The 17,436-nt window shown below is 43.8% G+C and overlaps 1 protein-coding gene across 18 annotated transcripts in view; it reads right to left on the minus strand.

The window, feature by feature from the left end:
- The window catches only part of Fryl (FRY like transcription coactivator), a 239,220-nt gene that overhangs the window by 7,271 nt on the left and 214,513 nt on the right, over positions 1-17,436 (minus strand). For all 18 annotated transcript variants that reach the window (XM_031342660.1, XM_031342658.1, XM_031342654.1 and 15 more), the window contains 5 exons: positions 15,761-15,925; positions 9,605-9,852; positions 7,187-7,394; positions 5,856-6,005; positions 4,976-5,074 (listed from right to left, as the gene is read on the minus strand). In XM_031342660.1, the coding sequence (XP_031198520.1) occupies positions 4,976-5,074; positions 5,856-6,005; positions 7,187-7,394; positions 9,605-9,852; positions 15,761-15,925 (870 nt within the window). The remainder of the gene's footprint in view (positions 1-4,975; positions 5,075-5,855; positions 6,006-7,186; positions 7,395-9,604; positions 9,853-15,760; positions 15,926-17,436) is intronic.

Here is a 17,436-nt window from a genome sequence, read left to right on the forward strand (position 1 = left end):
ACTTACAGAAAAATGAGCCAGGGCCATGTGCTCATCCAAAGTTTAGTTCTCCGAAGACGCATGCCACCTTTAATTAGTGAAACAGAGATCTATCTAAATCCTGTTTTTATTTATTTTCTTTCTGTTTGGATGGTAATAAAGGATGAGCATGCTGTCTCTGAGGCATTTGGATATATGTGGGTTTTCTTAAAGTCAATACTAATTTAAAATAAAGTAGTGTTGTGGGGTGTGTAGAAAAAGTGGAGCTACAGAATTTCCAAAGTGAGAGCTAAGGGCCTTCAGACGAAGCCCCCAAGCTTCTGCAGTTTCTGGCTGGCTGCATGGTGGTGTGCTGGTATTTGTGAAATGAGTCATCAACCACTCAGACTTTGTCTTTTGAAAATAATGACCAGCCAAGTAGTTCCCTGGAAAATATTTTGGTGTTAGATATTTCAAATTCTCAATTGTAGCTTAGTGTTCCACATAGAAAGAATCAAAATTAGAAATGGTAATTGTTTCAAAAAAAAAACAATGTCTTTGACTTCTGTCTCTCTTATCACAACTACCCAGACAACACTGGCCCTTGGGTTATTTTCTTGACAGCATCTTGTAATAAAAACATGTTAAACCTTTCTTGAAAGAGACAGCTTGTGATAGTCATTGTCGGAAGCTATCTGCAGATTCCCTGAAATTCACTCAATATCTACCATGTAATTTATGCCTTAATCTCTATTCATACAACATGTTAAAATGACTATACACTTAAACTGCTTGCCCAGTGTGTCCAAGTAAACTAGTAAAATGGAAAAGTTATTTCAGCTGATTATTTACTACCTATTCTAAACATTTTAAATACTGCACACCATGTTCAGCATTTTTAGGGAATACTATTTATTGTAATAATTTCAGATTTTATCCCCAATAATATAGTCCCGTGGCTGAATACTAGCTAATAGCATGCACAGATGCAGCGGAAGGGCCGTGCAGAGAGGCCCCACCTCCTACCTAACTGCTCTCACGTTTTCTTTGCTCCAATGAAAAGCTTAGCTGCTGCAGGAGGCCCTGTTTGAGTAGCAGCTTATGTACAAGCAAGCAACCATCCAAGCCAACGACAGACAGTGAGCGTCAGGCAGGACTTTGGGAGAGTACTGCAGTGAGCCCTGTGTGTGTCCCTTGCTGTAGAGGGCGGGCAGACAGCGGTGGCTTCAAGTTCATGCCCTAAGGGTTCCGTGAGCAGCAGTCCTCAGTGATGGTAGGTACCGAGGGAGGGGCTGACGTGCTGAAGAAGAGAAGGGAAGCGCCTGTGAGGGAGCCCAACTCTCTGGGTGGCCCTCTTTTCGTGGGGCCTTTGATGTGTTGACCAACGGTGGGGGTGGGGTGGGGGCTGGGTGCTAGAAGAAGAGATCAAATTGTAGTCCTATGGTGTTGGTGAGAAATAGGTCCGATTCTTGCAAAGACTCCGAGGCCCTGGTTCCTGCCTCGTTGTTACACTTGAACACAGAGGATGGAAACACTGGATGTGTACCAAAGATATCAGTTACGGCTGGTGGTAAATCTCAGCTGTGGGACCCTTAACCGGGCATGCAGAAAGCTCTATAAAAACAAAGCCAACAGCAGACAAACTGCAGAGAAGTGCTCAGCGATACACCAGGAGAACAGAGCAGTGAAGACAGGGCCGATGGACCCAGGAGTCAAGGTTGGCTTTCCACTCTCGGCAGAATCCACTGAGGCCAGTCTTCTGCTCGGAACGCGATAACACATTTGTTATACATTACACTGGCATACTGGGCCTGGCTAGCATCTGTCATGTCCCACGGGTCTGTCTGCTCTTATGTAGGTAGCGCCTGCTTTGGAATCTTTAATAAGTGTTGGTGGCTAGAAGTAAAACTTCAAATTTTAATGTTCTTCATGGCAAAATCTACAAGATGTTTCCTAGAAAATGGAAATGGTACCTTAGGCTTGTCCACCCGTGTTGTCTTGGTGGTGAATATTAACTCAGTTCTAGGTAGGAAGCACGGCATATGTGATATATACACAAGCAGGGCAGCTGTGTCCCCAAAATACTTTGTTTACAGAAAATAAACAGCGGGCCAGATAGGAGTGGTTAAGTTAGGGGCCACTGACCTATGCTGAAGAAAATTTGGGCAATTATAATCCATTTGTATGTCCATATGCATTTTAGAATTAAATTTCAGATTTTCCATTAGTATGCTGTTTGATTTTCAGGTACATTAATTCTATCGATGGTATCTTTACAAGATTGGGTTTTCTGACACACACAAAAAATGAAACACAGTTTGCTCCTCTGAGCGGCCTTCTCTCACGGTAATGTCTGGAGCTGTGAAGGTCTAGCGTATCATTATTTGAAACTGCCTCATTAAAAGTAGTTACCTATTGCTGTAAAATCAAGCACTCTAAAATGTAATGCCTTAAAGTAAGTGTGAGGAGAGAAACAATATTTGCTATGCATGTAAACAATATCAGATGAACATATGTGCTGTTCCTGGTTTGCCTAGGATCAGCCACATTAGCTCATGGTTTGACCAGGGCCCCAAAGTTCCAAGCATGCTTTACTCCTGACTTGTGGGCTCTTGGCTGGGATGTCTCTTTTTCTCTGTGTGGCCAGTCATCCTGTAGTAGGGACCAGAGTTTCCCAAAGCTTGAAGCAGATACTCTAAAAATGCTTCGAAGGGCTTGCCTTGAGATTTGGAGTGTCTTGTGAGTTCCGGCAGTTAGAGTGAGTTACAAGGCCATTTCAGACTGCAATGTGGGTAGTGCTGAGCTGTGTGGGAAAGGAATGTAGACCAGGGAGGCTTAATTCATTGGGCCATTGTGATGCCACTGGGCATCTAGGATAGGCAGAGACATCTGAAGACTCATGAGACACCAGCATGGTGGGGTAGAATAAACTTTCATTTCATTAAAGCAAAAGTTTTCTGGTCATCAAAAGGTGCTTCAGTAGTGAAAATGATAGCAACAGGGGAAAAGTAGCTTCAATACACACATCCAATAAAAAGGCATGTATCAAAAGTCAGTGGGTGTATGCACTTGCCACCAAGCCTGATGACCTGAGTTGGATCTCTGGGATTCACTTGCTAAAAGGAAAGAAACTCCAAAGGTGTCCTATGACTACCACTTGTATGCCATGGTATGGCCCTTCTCTGTCCACAAATGATAAATAAAGCATATATTTAAAATAAAGACCTTGCTGGGCAGTGGTGGCGCATGTCTTTAATCCCAGCACTTGGGAGGCAGAGGCAGGTGGATTTCTGAGTTTGAGGCCAGCCTGGTCTACAGAGTGAGTTCCAGGACAGCCAGGGCTATACAGAGAAACCACCCTATCTCGAAAAAACAAACAAACAAACAAACAAACAAACAGACCTCTTATGAGTAACTGAGAAACCCAGCTCATTTCCATTCATAGGCAGAATTCATAAGCTATCCCTATGAAGTTATCTATGTTCAAATAGTAGTCATGAAGAAGACTGATGAACAAGGGGTGAAGCAACAGAAAATCCATGTGCGCCCGATGACAAACACTTCTGTAGTAAGATTGCTTGGTGGACTCAAACTCATACAGATTCTATGACCCAGCAATTCCATTCCCAGAGAGCTGTCTGGCAGATGTGGACATCTGTATGCAGACAGCGATATTTATAGGAACTCGAGCTGATCACGCCTGATAATCTGCTGAGCCGAGACCTCTTTTCTTCAGGCTCTCTTTATTCTTTCAGACCACAAATGAGCCGACACTCCCATGATAAGGAGAGAAGGCCTTGGTGCTGGTATTTTCTTTCCCAAAAGATCCTCCGACCTCAAATTCAGAGTCCAAGATCATTTCCCAGTTCTGCCAAAATTTCCTTCCCGTTGGAAATCATCCATAGTACTTGGCTTACAATAGCTTTGCTGTGGAGGCTGACTGAGAAGCCTCTCTTGTCCCTGGCACTTTTATTAATACCTACTTGGCTATTCTGAATAACTACAGATTGAATGCCCCTTATCAAAAAAGCTGGGGACCAGATTTTTTCAGGTTTTGGTCCACATGAGTTGTTTGTTTTTAATGAAACCCAAGTCTAGCACAGGATGTGCATGTGCCTGTGGATGTTCTTCACACAGCCTGCAGGTAATGTTGTATAAGTCACAATTGCTTATAAAACAAAGTAAATATATAAGCTGAGCCACTCGGGGGACAGTCTGGTTGGTTACCCATCACTATTATTGGGGGACAGTCTGGTTGGTGAGCCTTCACTACCACAGTCTTAATTTGAGCTCCTGATGATTGTTTTCTTCTGTCACAACAGAATGTTGTGACCTATCACATGACACCTCTGTCATCAAGTCGGTGCTGAAAGCTTCAGACTTTGAAGCATTTTGGACTTTAGATTTTGGGTCAGGGATACTGACCTCCTATTTACATGTTCAATCTGTGCTGCATATTTTCAGCTAGGATATTTTAGAAAAGAAGGTCCAGGTTTCACACTCTGTTTTTCAGAGGTCTTTAAATGCGGTTATATTTAATACTAATTAGTGAAAGTTTCATCTATTTAGAAAAAAAAAAGCCTAAAGCCTAAAGTTTGTCTGGGAGAAGAGTTTTTCCCTCCTTGTTTTCTGCATTGGACGGAGGGAGCTGGGTCAGCGTTTAAATGGCTGACTAGCACTAGGGGACCATTTACTAACGGGCAACAATTACCGTATGCTCCAGGCTTGTTGCCTCCCCCCAACCCCCAACAGCAAGATGAGTTTTATCAGAGGGGACAGACGCCCTGCACCACAGCTCTGTCACCTGCATTTCCAACCACTACTTACCCCTCCTGCCATGCTGACGTCCGCTGCAGTCTCCCACTGTGCTCTTAGGCAGGATTTCTCAAGACAGAGAAGAGCTGTCCTAGGACCTACCACGAGGTCAGTGAGAGAGCTGCATGCCTGGGGTAATCTGCATCCGGGTCAACACTTGAGTCTAAAGCAAATGATTTGTGTGTGTGTGGAGGAGACTGACCTGCTCGGCTGCTTCTCTCTTGGTGGTGTAAGTATCCAGATGTTCCTGCAGCTCCAAGACACCAAACTTGAGTGTTTCCAGCAAACCGCACGCCATCAGCTGTGAAAACAGACACACAGGTCATAAGCACCCACTAGCTGGTTACTGGACACCTTCTGCTCCTTACCAGACCAGTGCACACCTCAAAGGTACCATCTCTCAAGCTTCTAAACATGTAGCTGTCAGAGCAAGCCAGGGAGATCTGGACCAAAGAGATCTGGATATTTTGTCTAGCCATCTCCTATCAAACTAGTTCAAGAATAGGAAAGGACATAAATCTCTAGACTATGACATTTCAGTTTTCTCACTCTGGATTCTATATGTATAGAACCAGTGAAGTTGTATTCAGCATTTCATATACTGGAATGTCTGCCTGCCTATTCTCCGCCCCCCCCCCCCGTCCCCCACCTCTCCCTCTCTCCCTCCCTTCCTCTCTCTGAGACAGTCTTACTACATGGTTCCGGCTGGCCTAGAGCTTACTATATATACCATACTGTCCTTAAACTCAGAGATCAGCCTGCCTCTGCCTCCAGAAAAACTTCGATTAAAGGTATGTTCCACCACATCTGGCTGGGACAACATTTTGCTAGATATGTAGATTAGGGTTAAGATGCGAATTCTCTACAATTCAAAATCGAGAAGTGCTTTTACAAAAGGCTAATAAGTGAACAACAATATTCCAGTGTTGTCCTTACTTGTTTATTGTTTTGAAGTAGATTTTTGCTATAGAGAGGTGGCTGGCCTGGAATTCATTATAGCCCAGGCTAGCCTCAAACTCTCCTCCACCCTCAGCCTTCCGAGTACTGGTATTTCCACCTGTGCACCATCACGCCTGGCTTACCGTTTCGGCATCCACAAAGACAGTGGGGCATTCAGAACATGTCATCATTACTTCCAATGAGCTTTTAAACTTGGTACCAATGCGCTGCAGACTCTCACCAAGAAAGCCCACGGCCTCATTAGTTATCTCTCCAAACTTCCTTTGAATTGTCTATGAGGAAAGTGTGAGAAAAGTTTTTAGTATTTCTCTCTCTCTCTCTCTCACACACACACACACACACACACACACACACAGGCCTTCTCCCTCTTTTATGTAAAGAAGTGTTGCAACTGAAATCATTATGATTCACAGAATTCTATTAGCAGATCTATTAGGTCTCTACATATTTCTATTTACTTTATACATATTTCTCTGTATATTTAGGAAATATGTCAACCAATAGCTATTATGGTAGGATACAATGGCACATATCTATGTTCTCAGCTACTTGGGAGGTTTTTTTTTTGGGGGGGTGTCTGGCGGAGAGGGGAGAGTGTTTGAGCTCAGGACTTCTAGCCTATCGTGTGCAGTTACCATGAACAGTGACCTCCCAGGAGCAGGAGACAGCAGGTTCCCTGAGGAGAGGTGGACCATAGGGGCATAGGGAACAGCTAATGTGTATCTGCATACATGTGTGTGGTATTGCTTGAACATATTAAGACTGAAGGGAGGGGGGAAAAACGCATCAGGAAACTGCTACTATCTCTGGTGAGGAGAGAATACAGATAGAAAGCCAAGGTGCAGTGAGTGCAGAAGGTTAAGTCTGAACTCACACCACTGAGCACAGATGACTGCCCAGGAAAGAAACTGGAGGCTGGGGTACATGGGAACACTTAGCTTGGCAGGGAAGGAAGATGGTGGACAGTTTACAAGGCATTGCATCTCAGTGCCTTAGATGCTCTCCTTCCCTACACAGTGCTCAGAATGGTACCCACGTGCCACAGTGCTGTCTGAGAATATTCACTGGGAAGCATCTAGGATGGCGAGTGGCACTGGGTGGGCGCTTGAAAAATGACAGTATTACTACTGTTAGCTCATGGAGGAAAGCAACCTTCGTTACTGAGTTCCCACAGAGACTAAAGTGTCATTTAGCATCTCCTTATAAACACTGTGCCCCTCCCTGCCATGGCTAGTGGAGGGCAGATACAATGGCTTGCCTTTATTTCTCTTTATTTCTCAGGATAGTACCCGGCATACTACAGAAAATTGGTCAGACCCCGAGTTGCAGTTTTGTAGCGGTTTCACTGTGGGTTTTCACATGTATACACTAGTAAGTGACGGACATGCCAGGAGTACTGCCAGGAGAGTAGCAAATTAAGGATGTGAGTTCAGAAGCCTTAACCTCCACTGACCTGAAACAGTCTTGAAAACACGTGGAAGGTAAACACCGCACAGGACCCATCTGTGTCTGACAGCGTCTGGTTGACGTGGCAGCGCCATGCCTCTTCCTCGTCCTCATAAGCCATTGGCTGGAAAGCTGCTATTATGGCAGACAGAAAAGGCGTTGGGAGAGGCGAGGTCTGCACTTCTGGAAAACCGTCTTGTTCATCTTCTTCTTGACTGTGGACACAAAAACCACAGTAATCCTTAGGCTATCTCAAAAGAACAGACTCCTAGTACTTTATACCATTTTGTGGAAACTATTCTCATTCACAGATATACACTGATTTTGAGCAGCAGTTCTCAAACTGTGGGCTGCAACCCCTCTGGAGGTCGCACGTCAGATATTTACATTATGATTCATAATAGTAAGAAAATTACAGGTAGGAAGTGTCAACAAAATAATTTTGTGGGTGGGGCTACTACATGAGGAACTGTATTAGGCACAGCATTAGGAAGGCTGAGAACCACTAATTTAGAGAATGCACCCTAAATCCCTAGGATAGTACAAGTAAATTCATGGTCTTCCTATTTTAAGACTCTTTAATGTCCAGCGACTGTCTTAACCCAAGTCTGCAATATGCTACTACATTACATTTACAAAGAATATGGATCAGGGCTGGGCATGTTGGCGTGCACTTTAATCCCAGCATTTGGGCAGCAGAGGCAAGTGGTTTTCTGTGAGTTTGAAGCCTGCCCGGTCTACATAGTCCCAGGACAGCTAGGGCTATGTAGAGAGTTCCTGCCTCAAACCAAACAAACATACAACCAATTAATATATATATGGATTAGGATGTGTTCATATTATGGCTTATATTGGATCCCTTTAAATTTTATTTAGCTCTATATTCTTCTTTTACTTGTCTTAATTGCGTGTCTGTACATGTATGTGTGTGTGTGTGTGCATGCATGCAAGTACACGCGTACTCACAGGCCCAAAGCCCAGCCGTGGCATATTCTCAGCTATTTCAGAAGCATATGAATGTGCTTAGCAGCAAAGCAGTCAAGGGAGTGGACAGAGGGGTGGCTACTTTATCTTGGGAATTTATCATTCCCACACCCAGACAGACAGTCAAAACATAAGACTGGAGCCATGGGAAAAGACCAAGTTGTGTTCCACTCAGTCTCAGATTTTGAGTCTGAATGTAACATGAATGGTTCACGTTATAAGATGGCAACCCTATACCTAAGACTCAAGGGATACCAAGGAAGAGGGGGTGGGAAGATTTGAAGAGCCAGAGGACTAGGCCACCTGTTGCTGAAGAGTATCTTCTAGACTTCACAGGGAAACCTTCCTAATACCACTCACAATAGAACCACTCACAACATGGCAAATGCTAGCTAGCAAAGCAGCTCACTTCGATCCTTTTCTACAGCTCAAGAGGATGCTGTGTGCCTACTGAGCACAGAGGTCTAGCACACAGCACATCTGGTTAAAAGAAGTCCCTTCAGTGACTTTAAGAACTTTATACCTGGGTACTGTATTTACATGATTTCTGTCCCACCTTCTTCCTCTTCCAACTGCTTGTCCCCCCCATGCCCCCAATTCCCTCTCAGCTCCATGCCCTCTTCATTATTCACATACACACACACACACACACACACACACACAGTGCTGAGATTCCATTTATGCTGTTCTTAATCTGTATGTGCTCAGGGCTGAGTATTTGTAATCATATAGGGGCTCCTTCCCCCCTCCCCCACTCTCTGATCAACCATTGATCGCCTATAGCTCTTCATCTAGGGGCAGGGCCTTGTGAACTTTCCCTATCACACCAGCGTGTCTACTGGTGGTGTCATTGTGTGGGGTTTTAGGCAGCCATGCTGTTGAGAAATAGGACATATTAGACAGTATCAAAATTCAGATCATAGAACTGTTTTGTGTGCAAACCTACTAGGAGCCACCAGAATTCCCTTTAAGAGTTTATGCAATAACCACTCAATTTGATCCACAAGTGAAGGAAAGTTTTGTCTGAGAACATTTCACATTCTGGTTTCACTATTTGAATGTGCAGAATGTAAACATCTGAAGGATTCAATGTGTCATCCTCCAGTACCAAGAAGTAATCTCTCTGACAATCTAACTGAACATCTGACCTCTGACAGACCATCATGGTAGCCCTGAAATTCATTTTGCTATCAATTTTAACACTTGGCCATTTGGTATTCTCCCAAATAGACATGTGGTGTGTTTCTAACATGGTGTGTTAGGGATGGATGCTAACAGAGGCAAACAACTATAGCATGTCTTATCTTTAAGAATGAAGACAGTAACATTATAGACTAAATACCCATACATCAGAATGCATAAACTGGGATGGGGGAGGGGCATCTTTGAAAGGGATGGGGGTGGAGCAGAGACTCATTACTGTATGTGTGACTACACTCACCTGGACAACCCCGAGAAATCGGCCTCTTCCTCCTCACACCGTTCATCTAACTCTTTCAAAGCCAAGGTGACGTCCTCTTCGCAGATGGACTCAGGGTAGCTTTCAGGGGCCAGGGGCTCTGGCATGTCGGTTTCTTCTAAATCAAGAATCCCTTGACATCCTAGTGGGTCCTGTTGGTCTTGAATAATGTATGACCCTTCATCTTCAAAGGCTGTAACATGTTCCTCCTTTAATACTGAGCTTGTATCCTGTGAAGTAATCGCAGATTTAGCAGGCTTCAGCAACAGCAAAAGAATTTTATTAATGCAATGAAGGACAACTGATAGCATCCAGGTCTCCACTGTCTACTCTGTAGTTTTTGAATTGTGAATATATGCAATTGTCTTTTTAAATGGTCTTATTGCTTTGCTTTTCCCATTTGTTTTTGGCTGGTGTAGAAGAACTCAAGGTCTAACACATGAGGCAAATAGATGACTACTGAGTCTAATCCCCAGCCCTAGAATTTAAAAAATTACAAAATACAGCCAACCACTACATAAAACCACCAAACACTTTTTACTTTGTTTTCCTTCTCCCTCTTATTTACAGGATTTGGGTACTGACTGGAATCTGTCCTTTGCTTAAATACCTTCTCTTATATACATTATATCTCTAGACAAGAAAACTTGGCATTGTTACTATGAAGTCTCTCTTTGAACGCCCTGGCATCCCTTTCATTTTATCAGAATAGTAACTTCTGGCTATCGGTACTAAAATGGTTCAAGAGTGAATCTACTGATCCTATGGGGGCCACACTGCCCACAAGCCAGAATCAGACACTGGCCAGTCATCAGAAGACTCAAACAAGTGTATTCACTTTCCTGGTATCTGGGATGTAGAGAGCTGGCTTCAGGTAATAAGACAATATAGCTCTTTGCAGCTTTGAAACCCAGTAAAGCCTCATAGTTAAGACAGAGCTCTCAAAAGAGTATGAAACTTTAAGTTGTTAACTTCTGAAATCAAATAAATTATAAGCCCATTTATCAAACAAGAATGGCTGCATATCCATAACCTTTAGCAAATGAGTAATAATGAAAATGCATGCTACAGAGTATAACAGTAGTTAAGTGGTCTCTTTTCCTACCCACTGTTAACATGCTTACATAATGTACTGTGACTGCCAAGGCAGAGAAACCCAGCGGATGCTAGCTAGATAAATGAACTGCCACAGTTAAAAAAAAAAAAAAAAAGAAAGAAAGAAAACCATGTATAAAGTCATGTTCAATCATAATGGTGTCAACACTCATTTCTAATTTGCATGAATATTAGTCGGATCAATTTGAGTTTTACCTAATAGTAGCACTGATTCAAAAGCCAAGATAGTGCCAGGCAGTGGTGGCACATGCCTTTAATCCCAGCATTTGGGAGGCAGAGGCAGGTGGATTTCTGAGTTTGAGGCCAGCCTGCTCTACAGAGTGAGTTCCAGGACAGCCAGGGCTTTAGAGAAAAGCCAAGATAAACTTTTTTTTTTCAGTAGTAGACTTACATTACTGAATATTTGCAGTAGTGTTCAATATTTCTTTTATGGCTTAAAAATGGAATTTTTCCTACAAAAGGTGAAAAGCAAGCGGAAGTTAGAACCCCTGAATTAGCCTTGGTTCACTCTTCTATAACACTCACCCATGAAAAGCATTCTGAGCACATCCGAAACAGGCGTTCTGCTACAAATTAAACTGGGGGTCCGTACTCTTGGAGTGGGCTTAGGCTAACGCGCAAGTTACAACATCGTACACCGGCATACGGAATGCAAACGGTGAACAGCATCAGCCACATGCAAGTTGTCTGCCGGTGCCCAACCAAAGGGACAACTGTGACCAGCTGAGACCAGTCTTAGAAAGAGGCTTAGAAGGCTCAGAGAGAGGTGCCTAGGGATGGTAGCCCGAGGAAAGGCAGCAGACCTCAAAGGCTGAGGAGTGTGGGAGAGAAACAGAAGTGCACTGAGGAGACATGGATCTGCATGTGACATGCGAGCAGTGACCCTTGACCTCACAAAGCTTAAGACATCCCGTGGACTCTATTTAAGATAGCTGCAGGTTCCACCTGGATGCTGGTTTGAAAGACTTAGCTAGTGAAACAGCACCAGTAACCTGGACAATGTTATTTAACACCTCTAGCAATAACATTACAACTGAACTGACAGCACTTGTTTTTCCCCCTACATCAGTTTGAACTGTGTTACAAACCCAAACATGGCAGCGTGAAGCCCCCACCCCCACTTTTCATTAGTGTATACCTATATTTGCCTATCACTTGCTGCTAAGTTACAATTTCTAAGTGATGCTTTATTGGAAATTATTATTATTTGGTATACAGCACCCCTAGACTTCATTGAGTAGTACACTGGGTTAGTGAATGGATTCCATTGTTTATATAGCAGATTATGAGGCTCAAATTTCCTTGAATTCCAGTCACACAGTGACTGGACATACGTATGTTTTGTTACTTATAAAGGTTCATTTTCTATGTGTAAAGCTTTCTGTGGCCTATGACTGAAGGCTTCTTTAATGAAATCAAGTGAAGAGCTTATGTTTTGAAGAGATCAGAAAGGAAGATTTTTTTCCCTAAAGATTGCTTTTATTATTTTTAATTGTGTAGGTGTGTGTACGTGTGTCTGCACATGGGTATGTGCACGTGCTGATAGGCTAGAGGCATTGGATCTCCTGGAGTTGAAGTTACTGATGGTTAGGGACTGTCAGCTCTGATTGTTGGGACTGGAGTTGGGTCCTCTGGAAGTGCAGCAGGTGCTCCTATTTGCTGAGCCCTGTCTCCAGTCCGCCAGTGATTTGGTTTTCAGGCATAGAGTAGCAGCATTCCTGCTGTGAAATGCTTCCTGTGGTGGCCTGAATAGCAATGACCTCCATAGGCTCATTTATTTGAATCTTTGGTTCCCAGCTGGGAGACTGTTTAGGAAGTATCAGGAGGTGTGGCCTTGTTGGATGTCACTGGGGATGGGCTTTGAGGTTTCAAAAGCCCAGGGCACTCCAATTCCAGAGCTCAAGCTCGCTATCTGTTTGTCTGTCTGCGTCTCTCTATCTGGAACTTCCAGGTAAGATGAAAGCTCTTAGCTACTGCTCAAGCACTATCCTGCCTGCTGCCATGCTCCCCAACATGGTGATAATGCATTGAACTTTAATCAAGTTCCCAATTAAATGCTTGACTTTATCAGTTGCCTTGGTCATGGCTCTCTTCAAAAGCAGCCGAACAGTAACTAAGACGCCTTCTTTACCTTCCCAACATCAGCATACTTTAAGGGAAATCTTCAGACAAATACTTAGGTATAGATTTGTTCCTGTAATTCCTAAGCCATTTCACCTATGAAAATTAACTAGACAGCGGGGCTAGAGAGATGGCTCAGTGGTTAAGAGCACTGGCTGCTCTTACAGTGGTCCTTAGTTTAATTCCCAGCAACCACAGGTGGCTCACAACCACCTGTAATGGAGTCTGACTCCCAATTCAGGTGTGCATGAAGATGGAGCGTTTATATATATAAAAAATAAATAATCTTTAAAAAAATAAACTAAATGCTTGCAAAAATTACTTTTAAATTATTTTGATTTTAAAATCTCAGTGCTTTCCTGTTTCTTTATGGGAGGGCAATTTTGGAACATCGGATACTGTATTAGAGACATGGGAAAGCAAATTCCACCAGCCCTGCTAACAGAGGCAATGCTGTCACTCTAAATGAAACGACACTGTTCTACAATGACTTTCATTCCCATCCTTCAAAGTACAGTGAGAGTGAACCCCTTACTAAAAAGGAAAGACAAACTGAAGAGCTCTTTCTTTGATAGAAATGATGCCCTGGGGACTTTATGGTACTTAGGCAGGAAGGCCATTGGACCATTACATACTGTGGGATGAAGCTAGGCTCATCCCTGTAATTCTAGCACTTGGGAGGTAGAGGCAGGAGGATTACTCTGAGTTCCAGGTCTAGGTAACCCAGAGAGACTCCATCACACAAAGCCTAAATCAAAACCCAACTGGAAACAAAACAGCCAAGAAACAGACAAACACCCTGCACAGGTTCCTAGGTTAGCCTGAGCCTCACCTCACTGGCTACTCTCTTTTCACTTAAACCCTTATCACTGTTAAATGTCTGGAGAAGACTTAATACAGTGACCACTTTCTCACATCTTTAAAAATCTGTTTTTACTTGCTTATTATCTGTTAGTTCTATTAGGATTAAGCACCATGTCACTAGCTGCCTGTTGTATATGCCCAGATCCTAGAATAGTGTCTAGGACAAGATAGGAGCTCAGTAGTGCTGGCTGAGCTAGGTAACGTGGCAGCTCACATCTCTCGTTCCAGCCCTTGAGAGCTGAAGCATGAGGACTGTCATGAATTCAAGAACTACCAGTGCTGCAGAGAAGGATCCTGCCTAAAAAAAGAAGAAATGAGTGAATGAATATATGAATGAATGAATGAATGCTTGCCTGTGCAGCATCTCCATTTAGGGCTCCGACACACTCCTTATCTTGACATAAGGTGTTACTATGCTTTGGGACTAGAATATTCCCCAAGGGTCTATGCAGGGCTTACTTCCCATTGTGGTGCTACTGGAAGGTGGTGGGCATGGGGGGAGCATCTATGTCAATGAGGGTGTGCCCTTGAAGGGACTGTGGGACTTCTCTTTCCTCCTTGTCCTTTCATTCCAGGATGTGTCGATAGAGTTGCTTGGTGTTTACTTCTGCCATGAGTGCTACCACTGGCTAGTCTTTCAGGGACTGAAAAGCACCACACAGTGATCCACAAGAACCTTCCCTCCTTTAAATCTGATTTTTCTCAATGCTCACCAGCAGAACCATCTCTTGGAAAGCAGCCTCTGCAGGAATCCCTGCTCTCTGATGACGTCTATTTTGAGAGTGGTACCCGACCACATGCGCCTGATCCTCTTCAATTCTCATTTCCCTCATCTTCGCTCCCCGACCCCACCTCATTTTATTTCCTGGGATACTGAACTCCCTGCAGTCAGCTGAACGCATCACATGCCATGTTTCCGTATGCTACCCTTCTACCTGGAAGGTACAAATACCTTGAAACCTGTCCTTTATCTCTGTCACCACCAAAACCAACCAGTTTATTACTCTCTGAATTTCCACAAATCCTTCAACATATTACTGAGTTCCTGTACTGAAATGTGTGTATCTATATATAGATATAAATATATAGTTTTGAAAATGCCTTTTCAGTCTTCCTTAATGTAGACAGTAAATCCCATCATCCCTAGTAAAATTGCAATGAACACTCCACTGAGCTGCCTGCATCTTTCACCCTATTTGAATTTCAAAGCAGATGCATCCAGTTCTCCACCTAGCAAGAGCATGAGACTTTGCCTTGCAAAAGCAATACAATCAAATAACCATTTCGGCTAGGGTCTAGTAACTATATTAATTTCATTAAGACAAAAAAAAAAAAGTACCAGTTTCTATTACTTACCGACTGAGAGACGCACGAGCAACAGAACTACAGCGATATGACATTTTTTTTAAAAAAAGTATCTATAATCATCTTTTAAAATAAGAAATGCTAAGACAACTAATACTTACTGAGTTTTGGTCAGTCATTAGCTTGGAATCTGGCCTTTCTTCTCACAGGCCTTTCCCAAAACCATAATACTAGTGGTTCCAAAGTCTTTTGGTAAGGTTCATTGAACCGTCTGCTAACACAGCTAGCCTGAGGTCCTAACCCGGTCATAGCACCAATCACAGAAAACCCATTCAAAGCAAAAGGGGAGGGGAGGGACACGCAGAAGCAGTCCTTCACAGAGTCGCAGTGCCCCAGGCGATGCCTGCTGTCCCCCCAGAGAAGCACTGGCGTAGTCGCCAAGTCACCCTCTGCGATGCACAATGCTCATTGACACACTTGACATTATTTTTAACCTGTAGGCTGTTTCCAACATATCGACTTTAAAAAGAGAGAAAGAAAACACACATACAAACAACCCACCTGGGTCTGACTGTTTTGTTTAGAACAACCCAACAGGTTAGAAATACTGAAAACAAATCAAATCATCCGCAGCACGTCAGCTGAAAACTCTTTGGGGAGAGAAGCGAGGGATGAGGCGGGGATGCTGAGGGGAACCTAGATTGGCCATGCATCAGCCCCATGTCTCCCCACCTCAGGCAGCTGGCTGCTAGCATTATCTAGACAGGCCTCCAAACTGGGGGTCTCGTCTCTGATCTGCAGCACGTCTTCTGTCGTGTTGCTGCTGGCAGAATCCTGAGACTGAAGCAGGTCCTGGTGCTCAGGCATCATGTCGTCCACCACACACTCACTGTTTAGCTGTGGGGAAAGATTCGTTCATTAGTGGCAACAGCCGCAAGCAATAGCATGCATCACCAGATACTTTATGGGTTTAGTTGTAAAGACCTTCTGGGGTTTCCTAGTTTGGCTCCCCCCTCCCGCAATCTAGTTAGTATGTATTAGAATGGGTTGTGAATGGAGGCAGCTAATCTCTCAGCACCATGGAGCATGTGACCACAGAGGTTAGATATTGCTAACTAAACAAAGGGAAAGAACTGGGAGCTATCTAGAACTATACTAGCCTTGAGCCAACATTTGTATTTTTTTCATGTGTTTGCCTTTTTTTTTTTTTTAATTTGGTCTAGGGCATGGGGTGGACTCTCGTGTATCTTAGGCAGGCCTCAAACTCTATGTAGCCAATGTTCCTTATACTTTTGATCCTTCTGCCTCTATCTCCTGGGTGTGTACCACTATGCCCAGTGTAGGTGGTGACTGAAATCAAACCCAGTGTTTTGTGTGAGCTGGTATTGAACCAAGGACCCTGTGCACCCCAGGCAAGTGCTCTGATACTGAGCTCCATCTCAGCCAGGTCTGGGGGTTTCTGACCATGAGAACTTAGGGCAGGCAGGCAGGCAGGCACTTGGGAGTGCGCCCTCAGTAACATAAGCAAAAACCAACTGCACAGTTTCAATCAGACGAAAAAGCGAAGAGGAACTGTAAAGCTGTTCACAACAGAGCAAATGACAAAGTAACGGCAGTTTTCTCTCAGTATTCAACCTAGGAAACACCAGCTTTTGATTTAAACAGAGGCAAATACCAACTTTTTCTATGCCGACAAAGCAATTGTCAATGAATTGAAATTAGTAACACTGAGACTGACCCTGCCCTTGTAGGTAAGCAGTCAGTTCGGCCCCTGGGTTTCATGAGAGTTAGCCATTATTAGGTACTCACTGTGGGGTGCTGGGTGGCTTACCTCCAGCAAGGTACCACTGTTGGAGTCTACTTTTAATGAATGGTAACATAACCTTCCAGAGCTACAGAGTGGGTAAAGCCAGCCTCTTGAGTTTATAGTCAGTGTGTATAATCTGATCCACGATCAGAGAGAGGCAAGACTAGCCCAGCCTTGTGGCGTCTGGTTGGTCTCCATGTGTGCTGAGTCAGTCTCCATGGCCAGGAAGTTCGCCATCCCTCTAAAGGAGTCCCATGGGACAAACCTTTTTTTGCCATGTGGAAGAGCATGGGCACTAGACAGAGCCTGTTTCCAGTCTACTCATTGGCTGTGTGCTCTGGGACATGCCAGTTACTCTCTAGATCTGCACTAAGCCTGATTGCCTTGCATAGTCAGACGACAATTATGGAGACCAGTAAAACACCTGGGGGACCCTTGTGTGGTGGTGAATATTCAGCAGTCACTTCACACATAAAGGTGTGTGTGTGGGTGGCACTGAAAAAGACTTATTTATGTTAATAATGAGACATTAAAATAGGCAGTGGTGGCACATGCCTTTAATCCCAGCACTTGGGAGGCAGAGGCAGGTGGATCTCTGAGT

This window comes from Mastomys coucha, unplaced genomic scaffold (genome assembly GCF_008632895.1).
Source record: "Mastomys coucha isolate ucsf_1 unplaced genomic scaffold, UCSF_Mcou_1 pScaffold22, whole genome shotgun sequence".
Classification (NCBI taxonomy): domain Eukaryota; kingdom Metazoa; phylum Chordata; class Mammalia; order Rodentia; family Muridae; genus Mastomys; species Mastomys coucha.